At 34.8% G+C, this 17,407-nt stretch overlaps 2 protein-coding genes and 1 long non-coding RNA gene across 3 annotated transcripts; 2 read left to right on the top strand and 1 right to left on the bottom strand.

The window, feature by feature from the left end:
- Nucleotides 1-5,945: 5,945 nt before the first annotated feature.
- On the top strand, nucleotides 5,946-7,695 carry Xpac (DNA repair protein complementing XP-A cells homolog Xpac). The gene is made up of 2 exons (XM_073989265.1): nucleotides 5,946-6,180; nucleotides 6,902-7,695. The coding sequence occupies exons 1-2, from the start codon at nucleotides 6,050-6,052 to the stop codon at nucleotides 7,617-7,619; spliced, it is 849 nt and encodes a 282-aa protein (XP_073845366.1). The 5' UTR covers nucleotides 5,946-6,049; the 3' UTR covers nucleotides 7,620-7,695.
- Nucleotides 7,696-8,847: 1,152 nt separating this feature from the next.
- Nucleotides 8,848-14,055, top strand: cpa (F-actin-capping protein subunit alpha). The gene is made up of 4 exons (XM_073991732.1): nucleotides 8,848-9,533; nucleotides 9,822-9,991; nucleotides 12,718-12,891; nucleotides 13,015-14,055. The coding sequence occupies exons 1-4, from the start codon at nucleotides 9,293-9,295 to the stop codon at nucleotides 13,288-13,290; spliced, it is 861 nt and encodes a 286-aa protein (XP_073847833.1). The 5' UTR covers nucleotides 8,848-9,292; the 3' UTR covers nucleotides 13,291-14,055.
- On the bottom strand, nucleotides 13,592-16,815 carry LOC141406393 (uncharacterized). Its single transcript, XR_012413381.1, has 2 exons — nucleotides 16,580-16,815; nucleotides 13,592-13,842 (listed from the first exon to the last, which is right to left on the bottom strand). It is a non-coding gene; the product is annotated as an uncharacterized lncRNA (long non-coding RNA).
- Nucleotides 16,816-17,407: the final 592 nt, after the last annotated feature.

Genomic DNA, 17,407 nt, shown 5'->3' with positions numbered 1-17,407 from the left:
TTTTTTTATTGATTTCGAACATATCACAACTTTCAAAACAAGTTGTTGTAAATTGAATTAGTCATCAAAAATATACGACAATATATAACTTTACAACTTTATTTCGAAAATTATCGTAAAATTATCTATATGTCGTATTAATTATTTATAGTACTAACAAATGAAAAAATAAAAAAATGATTTTATCGTTGAGACATCATTGCTCTGTTCCAGATCCTGCAAGAATTTACAAATTTTTACTTCGATAACAATTTTTCCTTTATGTTCTGGAACAGATCTCATAATAATAAATTTTGATAGATAAAAGTTATGTTCAGAACCTGCAAAATATTACTACTTGCAGTAGTCTTCCCGTTTAGTGCTAAAAATACGTTCCCGTACTCCGAAAACTAGCAAGACTATCACTTCTCTCTAAACAAAAATAGCGCCAATTAACACCCTCTTCTCCTGTTTTCTGCCATATAATTTTAACCTAGTAGAAACTAACAACATGTTCATTTGCGTCTAAATACGATAGCTGATACGTTGATTTTGACATTTCTGCTGGAGTTTTTGCAATTTCCGTCATTTTTTCATTCCCGTATTTTTTAGGAAATTTCTATGGGAAAGAAATTTTTGACAATTCGCTCGTTTTTCTAACATTACCATTAAAAAGTACGGAAACACAATGGAAAATATCCTTGTAAAAAATTAATTTAATATTTTTTTCACATTTGGTATGTTCCAGTACTGCAAGAATCTACTAATATTTACTATTTTTTCCGATAACATAAAGGAAAAAATGTTATCGTAGTAAAAAATAGTAGCTTCTTGCAGGTTCTGGAACAGAGGGAATGTTTACCAAAATGTGTAAACAATGTGAACTAAATTTTTTTTGTTGCAGCAACGGAGTGCATTTTTCATAACTCCGTGTAGATTGCATCGAAAGATGTAATGAAATCATAACTCTGCATTGTAGAGCTGGCAAAAAATCGATGGCACTATCGATAAAATCGATTATTTTTTTTTTAAATTAAATGTCGATAGATGGTTTTCCCTATCGATATTATCGGAACAAAAACCCCCAACCTAAACAGCCCAATCATAAACATCATCTCACCGTGAGTTTTCTCACTCTCGCCTCCTCCCTTATTATAAACATCATAAGGGAGAACAAAACTCACGTTCGTGAGAAAAGTAGCTATCATAAATGTCAAAAAAGTGAGAATGTGAGGCAATTTTCTCTCACTACAGAATTCAAGGTGAGTTGAACAAAAAAATGTAAATATGGAAATTTTTTTATAGCAAAAAATCGACGAAAACGAATATTTTGCATTTGTAATGATAATTAATTGCATTTATATGTGTTTTACGTTGAAAGTAACAAATAAAAAACAATTAGAAATTCTTTTGGCAACCGTACATGTTCATCCGTATTTTGATGAAGCAAGGAAGACCTCAATCGGGTTTGGCGTAATTTGGAGGCGGAGTTGAAGTTGGCCAATATTTTTCAGATATGGGAAGCGGTTCAGAATCATAGGATGGCAACAAGAATGGGAGAGGACCCAATTAATGTACATATGCATGTAGGTACTTACAAACTTTGCGGCAACTCGAGTGACATATCGTAAGTGCCTTTGAATTGTTCTTTGTTCGCTAAGGTTCCCAGCAAAATATTCGATGCCAAAGATGCTATTTAACCATGAGTGCAAGTGATATGTCACCTTTTTACCACCTTCGCCCATTCTTTTTACAAGACCGTTACCCACAAAAAGATCCAAATCATTTTGGATGGCATCAAGAAGGAGTGAAAATATGAAGGATTAAATTCATAAAGTTAAATATAAAAATATTGTAAATAAAAACATAACATTATGAAATTGTTTTAAATGTTGAAGAAAGGGATTTAATTGAATTGTACTTAGCATTCATAAAATTGGTCCTAATGCTGGTGAAAATATCGGATGTTTCCGTATTGTATTTATTTACAATTCTTGAAATTCCTTCAAAGGCTGAAGATGGGATCATTCACAACTTCATTTGAACTAATACAAAAGATTCAGTGAGATATTGACATCGCATGGAACAACTTCCACAAAATTTTGCTTGATTTTCTTTGTATTCCTCAGCGTTTGTCGTTTCGGCCATCATCCAAAATGCAATATTAAACATTTTCATTTCTTTTTGCCATTTAATGACCTTTAAACGATGTTTGATCACTTTTTGCAAATTGCAGAAATTCTTCGGGCGTAAATAAACAATTTTTACATATTTGTCAAAATAAAAAAAAGCAGCTGTTACAGATGCTGCCACATGTCAAACATTTAGTAATTTTTTATCAATTACCAGGTATTTTTAAAGTGGATTGTTGATAAAAACAAAGACATAAATACAACAAGATAAGACATTTTGTTTGCTATCATTCTTCAGTGAATGGCTTTTGAATTTAACATAATGTTATATCACGATATGGTGATATAACATTTTTTTCTTTTATACATTTTTACGTATTTAACCGAATTTACCGATCCAATTGACATAGAATTATTCTTGAATAGATCCTTGAATTCATAAATTTCGTTTCTGATACCATTACATGAAATGTTCCTCCTTGGTTGCGATTTTGAATTAACTGCAACCTGTTAAGGGTAATGTTTCTATACAAAGTTTCGTAAACATTTTTTTGTTGCATGCATTTTGTCTAGTCTTAGTTGTATTTATGTCTTTGATAAAAAGTATTTTTTGTTTTAGAAATATTAATTTAATTTAAAATATAGTAGTGTTTTATAAAAAATTACCATTATTTAGATATTGCAAAATCGTTTGTAAATAAAATAACGATATGGCAACACAAATTATATTTTCAAGGGTTCACAAAATGCGGCACTATTTTCAATTTTCCAACTTGTGAACCCTTCTTCACTTTTTTCGCTCCTCCCTTGTCATTTGTGATAGGTCGAGACGTGTGTGAGAAAGTAAGTACGTAGTCACACGTCACATTTTTCGGAAAAGTAAAATGTATTTTTTTTAATATTTTTATAAAAAAAGCAATTCTTTATTCTCCTTTAAGCATAGTACACAGGGTCCAACAAAACTGACAGTCATCGAGGTCTATTTCGTTAATATCAAAGTCTAGCTAAATAATCACCTTCCTAATCACTAAATTATACCTTAAATGTAGTATTTCAATCGTTTTTAGTTTAAAAAGTTTTTATTTGCCAGAAAATTGCCGTAAAAGTACGTTGACTGTCAGTTTTGTTAGACCGTGTGTACTATGCTTTACATTTCTGTGAACTACTTGTGCAAAATGTTATGCTTGGTTTACATTTACGAAATCCACTCGATTTCAACTGTCAAATCCATAGGTTAAACGTCAAATGAAATCCAATGGATTTCACATGAGATTTCATTTGACGTTTGAGCTATGGAATTGACAGTTGAAATCGAGTGGATCTCGTAAATGTAAACTTAGCATTAAGAAAAGCATTGACATTTCCGCCATTTCCAACTCCAAAGTAATGGTGTTGACAACTTAACGATAATATCGATAGCAATCGATATTTAAAAATATTATATCGAAAATATCTAAAGCATAGTACACACGATCCAACAAAACTGACAGTCATCGAGGTCTATTTCGTTAATATCAAAGTCTAGCTGAATAATTACTTTCCTAATCACTAAATTATACCTTAAATGTTGTATTTCAATCATTTTTAGCTAACAAAAAGTTTTTATTTGCCAGAAAATTGCCGTAAAAGTACGTTGACTGTCAGTTTTGTTGGACCGTGTGTACTATGCTTAATGTTGGGAATATCGGTGGTTTGCCAGCTCTACTGCATTGTACTACTTCAAAACTTTTTTGCTGGGAATATGTGTCCAACGAAGGGTTAACGCGTGACGCGACTCACAACGGACCGTATGTGCTGAGGCCTTAAGCACGTGCACTGTGCTACTTCAATGTTCACAGCAAAAGTTGTTGTTTTTGATAACAGCATAGCAATAGCATTCGTTTTTGATTTTGATGACTATGCTATGTGTTGCGCTACTTCAATGTTCGTAGCATAGTACAGCAACAGTTTTCGTTTTTGAAAACAGCACATCGTAGCTAGAGCTGACAAAAAATCGATAATATCGATTATTATTTACAAATTCAATATCGATAGATAGTTTTGCCTATCGATATTATCGGAATAAACACCCCTAACCTGAAATCTATTGAAATAAATAGAAATTTCGCTGCTTTTCGGTTATGTGTGTGTAAGAAAGTACGTCAGTAGTCACACGTACACATTTTTCGGTAAAATAAAATGCATTTTCTTTTACATTTTTATAAAATAAAATCAGTTGTTTATTCTCCTTAACATTTCTGTGAACTACTTTTGCATAATTTCAAGAAAATCATTGACATTTCCGCCATTTTCATCTCCAAATTAATGACGATGACAACTAAACGATAATATCGATAGCAATCGATATTTTAAAACATTATATTGAAAATATCGATGGTTTGCCAGCTCTAATCGTAGCAATATCATTCGTTTTTGATGACACTTTCACAGCACCAGAATTGACCCTGCGCTATGATGTGAAATACTATAGGGTGTTTTTTTAAGTCCGATAGAACTTGAAATTGTAAAAATAACACAAAAAATTAAATTGTAATCAAAATTTTTTTTATTTGAAAGATCAATACGTGGCATTAACATTTGAAAATGATTTCGGGCATATGGGCACCGCGGCTGTTCTTGACGAAGTGCATTCTGGACGTCCAATTTTTGGCCACTTTTTCGAGCACTGCTGGCCGTATGTCACGAATAACACGAACAATGCTGGCCTCCAAGGCATCAATTGTTGCTGGTTTGTCATCATAAACCAGTGACTTCACGTAGCCCCACAGGAAATAATCGAGAGGTGTCAAATCGCACGACCTTGGAGGCCAATTGACAGGTCCACTTCTCGAAATCAATTTGTCGTCAAATTTTGATTTCAATAAGTCGATGGTTGCGTTCGCCGTATGACACGTAGCGCCATCCTGTTGAAACCACATCTCCTCCGGATCAATGTCATCCATATTTTCAAACAAAAAATCATTGATCATGGTGCGGTAACGATCTCCATTGACCGTAACGCGATCTCCGGCCTCATTTTTGAAGAAATAAGGTCCGATGATGCCACCAGCGTGAAAACCGCACCATACGGTGAATTTTTCTGGATGTAATGGTGTCTGTAGGGTCTCTTGTGGATTGGTCTCACTCCATATGCGGCAATTTTGCTTATTAACAAACCCGTTATGGCTTGTTCAGATGGACGATTATGTACGCCATACAAATGACGAAGTCGTCTCTAGTTGCGCGAATCGACGACTGATTTTCAAAGTAAATTTGGATAATTTCGTAGCGTTGTTCAAGCGTGAGTCTATTCATGATGATTTGTCAGAGTATACTGAAACAAATAAAAAAAAGTTTCATCAAAATTTAATTTTTTGTGTTACTTTTTACAATTTAAAGTTCTTAAAAAACACCCTATAGTAGCCAATTCAAAACCAGTAGTGGAATTCTCTAATATAGCAACAATGCTGTCAACTTTTATTGATACTTTTCATTCATAATTTTGCGTTTTAATGTTACCGATTTTTGTCTGTAACTCAAAAAACGAGTTCCAGAATTCCACTACTGGTCTAAACGAAAACCCATTTTACATTTAACGTGTTTTATAAAACATGCATCATTTAAGTTGTCAATTCCATACAATATCTGTCAAATAAATGACGTAAACTCTCAAAAAACCGTTTTAAGTGGAAGTGTTAAATGCGTTCTAGTTCAAGAATGTAAATGACGTAAACTCTCAAAAAACCGTTTTAAGTGGAAGTGTTAAATGCGTTCTAGTTCAAGAATGTTGCGAAATATCATAAATTTGTATGGTGTGAGGGCCACATAATCAATAATCGGTGCTATCATTTCGCAGTGAATGAATACCGGAGAAGAAGAAGATTTTAGTTTTGTTTATACACCAAATCACTGCCAGAAACCGAAACAGTTATTTTTGCACGCAAAAAATTATTAAAAACATGTCTGAAACAGAGGCATCTGAAAAACCGTTAACAGAGGCACAGAAGGCACGAATAGAAAGAAATCGTTTAAAAGCTTTGAGTTTACGGCAGGCTAAATTAGTAAGTCATCCCTATTCTTTGTCAAAAAAGTAAGTACATGCAGACAGAATTGGTAATTGTACAGTACGGGCAGGATTAATGCAATCGTTTGAAACTTACATCTTGGGCAAATAAGAGTTTCCGCCCCAAGGAACAATTTCTATACGACTAAATGTCACATCTGTTCATCAAAGGAGTTGTTGAAAAAATTTCGGCTTAAGATGAGTTTAAGCATTAAGCTCGGATCGGGACCAAATTTTTTCGACAGGTAGGTCTCGTTACCCTGATCACAAATATATATAACATTTCTGCGGAAGTCCATACTTCCCGAGATATGGGCTTCCGAAGTTCCGAAAATTCCCTTGTTAAATGTCGGCTATAGAAAAATTTTAATTTAAAAGAATGTTGCTCCCGTTCCCTAGATTGGCTCCTGTCCATAGCAGAAAGTCTTAAATCCCCGGCCGAAGGCCGGTTATATAGAAAACAATTATAATTTTATCCGAGCTTAATGCTTAAACTCAACTTGCTCCAAAATTTCGATTTAAATAAGAAACAAGTCTCTTGTTGGCTCTTGGGATATGAAGAGTGACTAAACGGTATTTTTGACAATAGAGTAGACAAACTAATGGGGTTTTGGATCGTTTTTATAAAAAAGAAAAATCTCAAAATTTTGAATTATTACCCTTTTGTTGAACAGGTGCGATATGTAATAATTCAAGCCCGTACTCCATAATATAGTCCTGTATTTATTCTATATGATTTTCCCATTAGGGATGTTAATACTGGTGAAGCCACCAACTCAGTCATTAAGGTACAAGGAACAAAATATGTAGACAGTGGCGGTGGTTTCTTGATTGAACAACCTGCGATTGGATCCAAAGCAAACGCCAATGCGAATGGTGGTTTCACCGATTCATCTGATACACCCAAACTCGTGGATGATGCCATAAATATTCCCGTTAAATATGATGAATGCTTGGAATGTGGGGAAATGTTTGCCGATTCCTTTCTAATGAACAATTTCAGCCATTCGGTTTGTGATAAATGTCGTGATCAAGATGGTGAACACTCGCTAATAACTAGAACCGAAGCAAAAGCTGAATATTTATTAAAAGATTGTGATTTCGATAAACGAGACCCACCATTACGTTATATTAGTCGGAAAAATCCTCACAATGTGCGTTGGGGTGAAATGAAGCTCTATCTTCATCTACAAGTACAAAAACGGGCACTAGAAGTTTGGGGAAGTGAAGAAGAATTGATGAAACAGCATGAAAATCGCATTGAAAAAAGGGAGGTTGGTAAAATCCGTAAATACAATAAAGAAATGAAACAGCTGAGAATGGAGGTACGTAGCAGCTTGTACACGAAGGAAACGAAAAAAGCCCATGTCCACGAGTATGGAGAAGAAACGTACAATGAAGATGATGATACATATACGCACACCTGTCTAACGTGTAATTTTACTGAAACTTTTGAAAAAATGTAATTGGCAGCTGGATTGTGCATGGTCATTTTGCTATAAGTTTATTTTAATAAAATATTTTCATTTGATTTTTTCTAAATTTGTTTGTGTTACTATTTACAATTAATGTTTACGATTATTTATACAATTGGGTTTATAAGTATCGCTGAGCTCGGGCTCATAAACCTATATATTCATGATCCCAAACAGGAAGACTCTTCTCACATCAGTAAGGGCAGCTGCTTGATATTAGCTCAATGGAAGTACTTATTGGTTTCCCTTATTCAATTCCATTGCTTTTTCACATGTATGTATGTTATAACTTGGGTATACATACATATTGTGTGATATAGCCATAAAGAAGGACAATCCGACAAAAAGCTTTAATATTAACATGGCGAAAATGTAAACATTTTTATATCTCGTAGGTATTTCAGAAATTTTGTTGTAGTCGATTTTTCTTGACTCGATCTTGTATTTTACCCCATTTGCATTTAACCGAATTTAATAAATCCACTGGGTTTCAAATATATGCGGTCAATTTAATTGGATTTTTGATACACAGTTTTGTCAGCAGAGGTCGTCATCTCCCACTCCTACATATAATAGATCTGTTCGATAACTTCACAAGCAAAAGATATTTGTAAGTACTTGCAACTTCTCATTTCTCTTTTAGGGAACAAGTTTGTTATCGAACAGCATTTTGTTAAGTCTTATGCCAGACTATGAAAATTTTCATTAGAAAATTCGTTGATATTCTCTTTGAAATTTTCATTGACGTCCACACACATGTATGAAATCATATGAAAATTTTGATATTTTCATTGCTTTGCATTGGTTTGAGATTTACGAATTTAAACACAAAGAATAATTTCAAATTACAGAACCTTGTGTACAGAGTTTCACCCTCTTCACACCTCTTACCTATAAACTCATTTTCATGTTAATGAAAATTTCATAGTCTGGCATAAGACTTAAGTTTGTGCACACTTTTGGTTTATCGAACAGACCTAATCTTTAGGTGTGTTCGTTTACTCAAAATTTGTACAAATTGTTACTGGATGTTGTTCGTTTACTCTACAGTACAACAGTACAATGCAAAAGACCTTAGCCGATTACAAGAAGTTACTGGACTTGTACAAATTTGTACAAATTGTTGAGTAAACGAACACACCTTTTGTTGTGGATTCATGAAAAGTCGATTATCGTTTTTATCCATCCATCGACTAAAATTTGCGAAAATGGAGGCAATGGCGGAATCCCAGAAAATCATCTGCGTAGTGTCTACCACAGTGGAATTAAGAAACACAGCTGCGAATGTATCGACAATGACGGAATCAACGAACACACTCGAGTTAGTTATCCCTATGAAGATTTGTCATCAGAGTAAATTTTAACGATAAAGATTTTTTTGGAACATAGCCATAGCCCAAAATTAAATTCCTATGTTACTTTGGTGTAAATCATTGAATTCTAAAAATATCTCAAACCTCCTTTCACGGCAATAGAGGATTTACATAATTTATTGAAGTGTTTTCATCACAAAATTTCCCGGTTGCAGAGAAAAGAAGTTGCAACTCTATTTTTTCCTCAACAACAACACCGACCAATACACGGCCAACACAAGAAAGGAGATAACGTACAAATAAGTAAATATAGAAAGTATAGAATAGAAGAATTACCATCAGGAAGAAGTTATGGAACCAACACAAATAAGTGATGCAGAGAAAGTACGTATTGTATCGGATTTCATTCTGCACGCTCCACCGGGTGAATTCAATGAAGTTTTCAACGATGTTCGTGAATTGCTGAAAAATGATGCACTCTTAAAAGAAGGTGCTAGCCACGCCTTTGCCCAGTACAATAAAGACCAATTGACACCTGTACGCATAGAGGGCAGTGAACACAATGCTGTAATTTCGGAACACAATGATTTGGGTAAGTAGTTCCTCTTCTTCTTCCTCTTCTGTTTGTTGCAAGTGATCATCATCGTATATTTGACACACACACAGGAGGGGGATTGTAGTGGTGCAGTGGGAGGGAGGTTGTTGCAGCGAAAATGTTTTGAACAGCGACAGCGACGATTCTTCCTCGCACACTGTGGTGTTTCTTGTTTTGTTTGTTATGACTCAATTGATTTTAAATCCGATGATTACTTAATTGTCGATAAAAAACAAACTGAACTGAAAATAAATTTAAAAATACCTTTTTTGTTGTTTATTTCAGGTGGTGGTCGCTTTTATGATCCTCGCACTAAACAGTCATTCAAATATGATCATTTAAGAAAGGAGGCTAGTGATTATCAGGAATTGGAAGCTGATTCACCAGCAGAACCATGGAGAGCAGCATTAGACATTGAAACATTGGCCTACACTGCCAGCCATTATAGACATGGCGTAAGTAAAAGACTAACCCTCATTATTATAAGTCTCCTTTTGTTATAGTTTGGATATATTGCGTTCCGGTTAACTTAAAGTTAAAAGTGATGATTAAATTTCAAGGAGCTTCTTGGCATTAACTTTCAATGTAAAAATCATATTTGTAATGCCTCCAAATTGGTTTATTTTGGGTTTTCAAAACCATCAGATAGTAAAAGAACACATATAATAATGGCCCTAAGTTTTAGATTAAGTTGAAAATTAAAAGTAGAGCACAATCAGAATGTACCCAGAGGTTTATGAGTATTGAATATTGTAAGAACTTTACATAGCAAAACTTCTTATACTTCTTTCTAAGACTTTATGCAGATCTTAAACTCAGAAGACGTCTAGATGGTGTTCTATCCATGAAAACCTTTAGAAAGTCTTCTGTCCATAGAAGACCTTTAAAAGCCAACTTGAGCTGAGGCAAAAAATAATAATGAATTGTAAATTATTTAATTGAAAATGAAAATAAAGGTTTTGTTTAAATAGAAGACCTTTCGAAGGTCCATAGAAGACCTTTAGATGGTCTTTGGTCTATAGAAGACCTTTAGGACTTCGGTCCATAGAAGACTTTTAATAGGTTTTCCGCCCATAGAAGACATTCCGGAAGTCTTCGGTTCACAGACCACCTATGGAAGGTCATTTGCCATAGAAGGCATTTAGAAGGTCTTCAGTCTATAGCAAATCTTCAAAAGGTCTTGGTCCATAAATGACGTTTAGAAGGTTTTTGGTACATAGAAAACCTTTAGAAAGCCTTCGTCCACTAGAAGACGTTCTGAAGGTCTTCGGTCCATAGAATACCTTTAGAAGGCCTTCGGTCCATAGAAAAACTTAAGAAGATCTTTTATCCATAGAATCCATTTGGAAGGTCTTCGGTCCATAGTAGACCTTTAGAAGGTCTTCGGCCCATAGAAGACCTTTAGAAGGTCTTCGGTCCATAGAAGACCTTTAGAAGGTCTTCGGTCCATAGAAGACATTTAGAAGGTCTTCGGTCCATAGAAGTCCTTTGAAAGGTTTTCCGCCCATAGAAGACTTTTCGGAGGAAGATCTTTTGTCCGTAGAAGACATTTGAAAGGACTTCGGTCTTTAGCAGACGTTCAAAAGGTATGGGTCCATAGATGACCTTTAGAAGGTCTTTGGTCCATTGAAGACTTTTGAAAGTTTTTCCGCCCATAGAAGACAATCCGGAAGTCTTCGGTCCATAGACGACCTATGGAAGGTCATTTGTCCATAGAAGACAATTGGAAGGTCTAAGGTTCATAGCGGACCTTTAAAAGGTCTTGGTCCATAGATGAAGGTTTTTCGGTACATAAAAAACCTTTAGCCTTCGGTCCATAGAAGACGTTCTGAAGGTCCTTGGTCATTAGAAAAACTTTGGAAGATATTTTATCCATAGAAGACCTGTAGAAGATCTTCTGTCCATAGAAGACCTATGGGTCCATAGAAGGCCTTTGGATGGTCTTTTGTACATAGAATCCCTTTGGAATGTATTTTGCCCGATGAAGACATTTGGAAGGTCTTCAGTTCATAGAAGACCTTTAGAAGGTCCTCGGTCCAAGAAGTCCTTTGAAAGGTTTTCCGCCCATAGAAGACATTTCGAAGGTCTTCCATCCATTGACGACCTATGGAAGATCTATTGTCCGTAGAAGACATTTGAAAGGTCTCGGTCTTTAACAAAACGTATTGGTCCATAGATGACCTTAGAAGGTTGTCGCACCATAGAAGACCTATAGATGGTTTTCCTTACATAGAAAACCTTTAGAAGGTCTTCGGTCCATAGAAAAACTCCCTTTGGAGGGTCTTCGATCCATAGAAGACCTTTAGAAGATCATCTGCCCATGGAAGGTCTTCTGCTTATAGAAGACATTTCAAAGGTCTTCTGCTCATAGAAGATATATGGAAGATCTTCGGTCCATAGAAGACCTTTGGAAGGTCTTTCGTACATAGTATGCCCTTGTAAGGCCATTTGCCCGAAGAAGACCTTTAGAAATTCTTCGGTCTATAGAAGACCTTTAGAAGGTCTTCGGTCCATAGAAGTCTTTTGAAAGGTATTCAGCCCACAGAAGACATTTCGGAGGTCTTCCGTCCATTGACGACCTATGGAAGATCCTTTTTCCGTAGAAGACATTTGAAAGGTCTTCGGTCTTTAGCAGACGTTCAAAAGGTATTGGTCCATAGATGACCTTTAGAAGGTCTTCGGTCCATAAAACACCATTTAGAAGCTCTTTGGTTTATAGAAGACCTTTAGAAGGTCTGCGGTCCATAGAAGACCTTTAGAAGGCCTTTGGTCTATAGAAGACCTTTAGAAGGTCTTCAGTCTATAGAAGACCTTTAGAAGGTCTCCGGTCCATAAAAGACTATTTAGAAGGTTTTGGTCCATAGAATACCTTTGGAAGATCTTCGGTGCATAGAAGACCTTTAGAAGGAATTATTTTCGTAGAACATCTTTGGAAAGTATTTTGTCCATAGAATACCTTTAGGAACTCTTCTGTCCACAGAATACCTTTAAAAGTACTTCTGACCATTGATGAATTTTAGAAATTCTGCTGTTAACCATTGAAGACCTTTATAAGGACTTATTAGACCTTGAGAACTTTTTCTGCCTATGGACAGTACTAAAGCAACTCCCAACGAACCCTTTAAAGCGTTGCTTTTAAAAATGTATTAACCTTAATGTTTCACCTTTTTTTCTTTTCCAGGTGTGTTCAGTATTCGGCAAAACGCATGCCGGTCAAATTACATTGACAATTTGCATTGAGGATCATCAATTTCAACCGAAAAATTATTGGAATGGCAGATGGCGTTCACAATGGAGTGTCACATTTCAACCAGGCACAGGCAGTGCTGAGTTGCGTGGTGTTTTAAAAGTGCAAGTAAGTAATGGATTTAAAATTGTCTTGTGCGAAGCCATGGTGGAGGTCATGAACACCACAGTCTTTGCTTGTTGGAAGCGGCATCTTTTAATGTGTCGGTGCTTTCCGTTATCTCTTTTTTAGGTCCATTACTATGAAGATGGTAATGTACAATTGGTATCATCCAAAGAGTGCCGTGAATCTGTGGCTGTTACCAATGAACAACAGATGGCAAAGGAGATTATACGACTTATTGAAGATGCCGAAAATGAATATCAATTGGCAATTTCAGAAAATTATCAAACAATGTCCGATACAACATTCAAGGCTATGAGGCGTCAATTGCCCATTACAAGAACTAAAATTGATTGGACCAAAATAGTTTCGTATAGCATTGGTAAGGAACTGAAAACGCAATAAGGACAGCAAATGGCGGAAGCTGAATTGCAGCCGCATTATTCACTATCACAAACAACAGCAACAGCATCCACAACAACATTATCACCAACAACATCAACAACAATAGTTCTACTAAAGAGGCCAACCAGTCTTCCTCTGGAAAATGAAATGTGTGCAAGCAGTGAAATGTGAAGAACAACCACAAAACTCTGCTGCAGCAAAACAACCAAATCAATAATAACACAAAAAGAACAACAACAACAACGATATTGTCATTGTTTCAATGGTTCCTCTTGTTATAGAAAAAAAGATTATGAAAAAGTATATAGGAACTCTTATATATATTTATTTATATATATGATGTTATTGTTTCCAAATCAAGTTCAATCAATCAATTATGCATAGCTGATACCACCACTTCCCACACGACTCCCTCTGCAAAGAAACATACCCAAAACACACACACACATGACACATTGCGCCTTCTGTTCGTATCCTGTTTTTGTGAAACCTAATGCCGCCTGTTGAAATGCAAATTTGGTTTTTTGCTTTAGATTTAAAGTTAAGTAATGCCTAAAAGAAGAAACAAACAAAACAAAAAATGGTTTTAAGAAGAAAATAAATAACAGTATAAAGCATTTTTCTAAAATAAATTGCTAATTACCATTTTTTCGTTTTCATTTTCAAAACTTAATAGTATACAATTTTACAAAAAACAAAAGAAAATATTCTGATTAGTGATGTTAAGATAATAAAATAACTTCAAAAGCAACAAAAACTAAAAAAGCAAACAACACTATCAGCGAACATCAACATATAAAATTTATATATTTTGTTTTAAACATTTCATACTAATTATTATACATACATAATTATTATTTTTTAATTTGTATTTTTTCGAACTAAACATTTTTTTTAAACAACAAAAATGCTGAAACAAAAGCCTCCAAAAAAGGTAAACAAAAAGATGTTTTATACGAGATTTTTCTTTTTTATAAATATATTTATATACATATATCTTTGTAATTGTGTGCATATATTTAAAAAATGGTCCGTTTACTTTTGTTTATAAGAAACTGCAAACAACAACAAAATCGAAAATAATTATTTATTAGTGAAACCTCCTTAAGAATACAAAAACACATGCAAAACAACAAAACAAGTTTTTAAAACTTTAAACCCCCACATCAACGTAAAAAAACCTCCTCTCTTCCTCTTGTCGTGAAAACAAATCAACAACCTTCTCTTGTCTAAAATAAACAAAACAAAACATGTATCTTAAACAAAATGATAAAATAAATAATTAAATTAATTAAAAATTAAATCGCCCCTCCTTCCCTATAAAAGAAAAATACAAAGAAAATATAAATACAATTTGAAAATTAATATATATAAATAAATAATACAAAAATAAAACAAACGTTTAGATTAATAAACGAAAAAATAATGTTAAAAAAACGAGTTCTGTTTTTTATTTCAATAATTTTACAGAAAATATTTATTGAAACGTCTGAAAAAGGCGGTGGCATGCGTACACAGGTAAATGGGAAAATTCACGAGGCATAAAAGGCTGACTTCATAAATGCAGTATTTACATTGCAAAAAATGACAATATCATAAAAAAGGAAGTAAATATGCGTGGCAACACTGACATTGTCAAAAAAAAAAGACGTGTCATTCTGCTGCATTTATGCTTTACTTTTTGTAAAATTTGGTTTTTTGAAAATAAGCAGTGTGATGTGTCGCGTGACATTTATGGAGTCGCGACGATGTCAATAAAAATACATGCTGCATTTATGAAGTCGCGACGATGTCATTTGACGCATCATACTGCATTTATGAAGTCAGCCTATGTTTCAATTACACTACCTTCGGTACGATGGGGAAATATCATTAGCGGTGCAATAGTGTTCCGGCTGATTCAAGTGCGGCTGCCTTGGCACCTTTAGCTGTACCTGCGACAAGTGCTTCACATGTTAGATCACATAATTCACCCGGCTATGGGGTCGATTATGGATGGCAACCCAACTCCAGTTGCGTTGCCCACAGCTCTATTTCCACATTAAAATGTATACTTTTTTACAATTAAATTAATAGCTGAAGGTTCAAAACACTGATATTGATTGAATTTGACAAAAATGTTCATCCTTTGGTTTTCTCTTCTGGCAACGCAACGACAGTTGAATTGCTATCCATAATCGACCCCTATATTTCAATTCAATTTCAGTTTATTTACATTCAATAATAAGAAAGGACAAACATAAACTTTTGGCTCATAGAATCGATGCCTTGGGCGGAGAAGACTTCACTCTACTCTTTAATACTATAGAGGGCTATTTAGAGAAACAGCTCAGAGAATTCCTCCGCCAACTGGGTAGGCTTGTACTAGAAGAGCTACTCAGGTGATTTTTCCCCAGAGGACATTTTACTCTGTCTGACCTAATGGGACGATGGACTGAACAGGGAAATGGACTTTTGGACACGACTGGCAAAAAGCCTGGCTGCCGATAGAGGCTGAAACTGCAGATGTGGAGTGCAAAACTATTCACCATTGGTTAACGCCTCTATTATCATGAATGCCAAGAAAGTCAGGGATACAAAGCGCTGTTTTGTATCTCTACTTCGATAAAATCTTTCCTGCATAGGTAGTTTTGTGGAATTAAAAACTGTCAGGAATGCAAAAGACGAACCCAGAGTATATACCCAGATACTTAATACGATCCCCAAAGGTGAGCAATTGACAAAAATAGGCCTACAAGCTGTAAGTATCCTAAAGTTAGTGTATATTCTGTCTTCAGTTAGGAATAGAATCAATCTGCACAGTCTAAAACTCTCAAACGTATTCGTTTTTCCGAGGTTACATAGATGTCAAATACGAAGATAATGGTTTCACAGACTGTACCCATGTACGTTCTTGCTCTATTTTATTACATCGTACATCGAAGAATATTCAATTATCCGTAACAAAATCTACGAACACTACTATCATATGGGAAATGAACTCCGGAAATGGAATGTCAATGAATAATAGAATAATAAAATTATAATAATTCCGACCAATATCTATCCGAAGATAATTGACGTCACATTTGACCTCCGTGCTGCCGGACTTCTGACTCAGATAGGTTTACGTGTGGTCTTCGAATACCGTTTGAAATGTTATATAGCTAAATCAGCTAAAAACGTTTGAAATACAATATATACGGTGTTATTTAGAGATTTCAAAAGTAATTTTTCAGTTAAGCTTTGATATTCACGAAATAAACCTCGATGACTGTCAGTTTTGCTTGTCAATGTGTACCATACTTACCCCCTGTTTTTGTAACTATTTTTTGTTCGTTCGTCTATATTCGTAATAATTCAGGCATCCATAGCTCAGCCCCCAGACGACATACGGACCTAATTTTTCGTGGACGCGTTCCATAAATAGTTAAGAATTCCTCTTTTAAAAATCAGAGCTACACATTTGCGCTGAGGCGAGTAAATCGATCTACAAATTTTGACAGTTCGTGTGAGAACAATAAAAACTTTTACAAAAACATGGGGTTAAAGCTGGGTACACATTAGGTGTGTACGATAACTTCGCAAGTGAAAAGTACTTGCAAGCACTCAACCTGTTCTCAGTAACCTCTCTCCATTAATTTTACTCTCTCGAAGCAAAAAATTTGCAGATTGTTATCGAACAGCAATTTGCAAAAACTTGCAAGAAGTCGGCTGATTTGATAAACAAGAAGGTGGCGGAAAAGATTAAATTTAACAATTGAAGGTTTCTACCATTTTTTTTAATTTCCATTTATCACCACGAACATCGTTTTCCATAATTAATTTATTAATTTGTTCCTATTTTTATATATATTTGCATGGTACAATAATTCATAGGTAGGCCAGGTATGAGAATCGCCAAAAAAATACAACCCTGTCGTTATGGCTTAAAACGTCAAAATTGTTTTGATGAGTGATAACGGATGAGTAAACAAAGAAGAAGAACGAAATGTTGAAATGAAAACAAAACAGAGTTGAATTTTTTGATCAATAACTAATATCAACTCTGCATGTCAACACGGTTTTGACAGATTAAGCCATAACAAAAAAAAATTGTAATCAGCTGTTAGCTGTGGCCTACCTAAGAATTATTGTA

Source organism: Musca autumnalis, unplaced genomic scaffold (assembly GCF_047663935.1).
Source record: "Musca autumnalis isolate F117 unplaced genomic scaffold, ASM4766393v1 scaffold_5, whole genome shotgun sequence".
Taxonomy (NCBI): Eukaryota; Metazoa; Arthropoda; class Insecta; order Diptera; family Muscidae; genus Musca; species Musca autumnalis.
The sequence above is the reverse complement of the archived record's forward strand: the minus strand, read 5'-3'. Positions and strand labels throughout refer to the sequence as shown.

Coding starts and splice junctions, on each gene's coding strand:
- cpa (XM_073991732.1), top strand. CDS start 9,293: ATGGAACCAACACAAATAAGTGATGCAGAGAAAGTACGTATTGTATCG. Junction 9,992..12,717: donor CCAGCCATTATAGACATGGC/GTAAGTAAAAGA, acceptor TTTCTTTTCCAG/GTGTGTTCAGTATTCGGCAA. Junction 12,892..13,014: donor GTGGTGTTTTAAAAGTGCAA/GTAAGTAATGGA, acceptor TCTCTTTTTTAG/GTCCATTACTATGAAGATGG.
- Xpac (XM_073989265.1), top strand. CDS start 6,050: ATGTCTGAAACAGAGGCATCTGAAAAACCGTTAACAGAGGCACAGAAG. Junction 6,181..6,901: donor CCCTATTCTTTGTCAAAAAA/GTAAGTACATGC, acceptor TTTTCCCATTAG/GGATGTTAATACTGGTGAAG.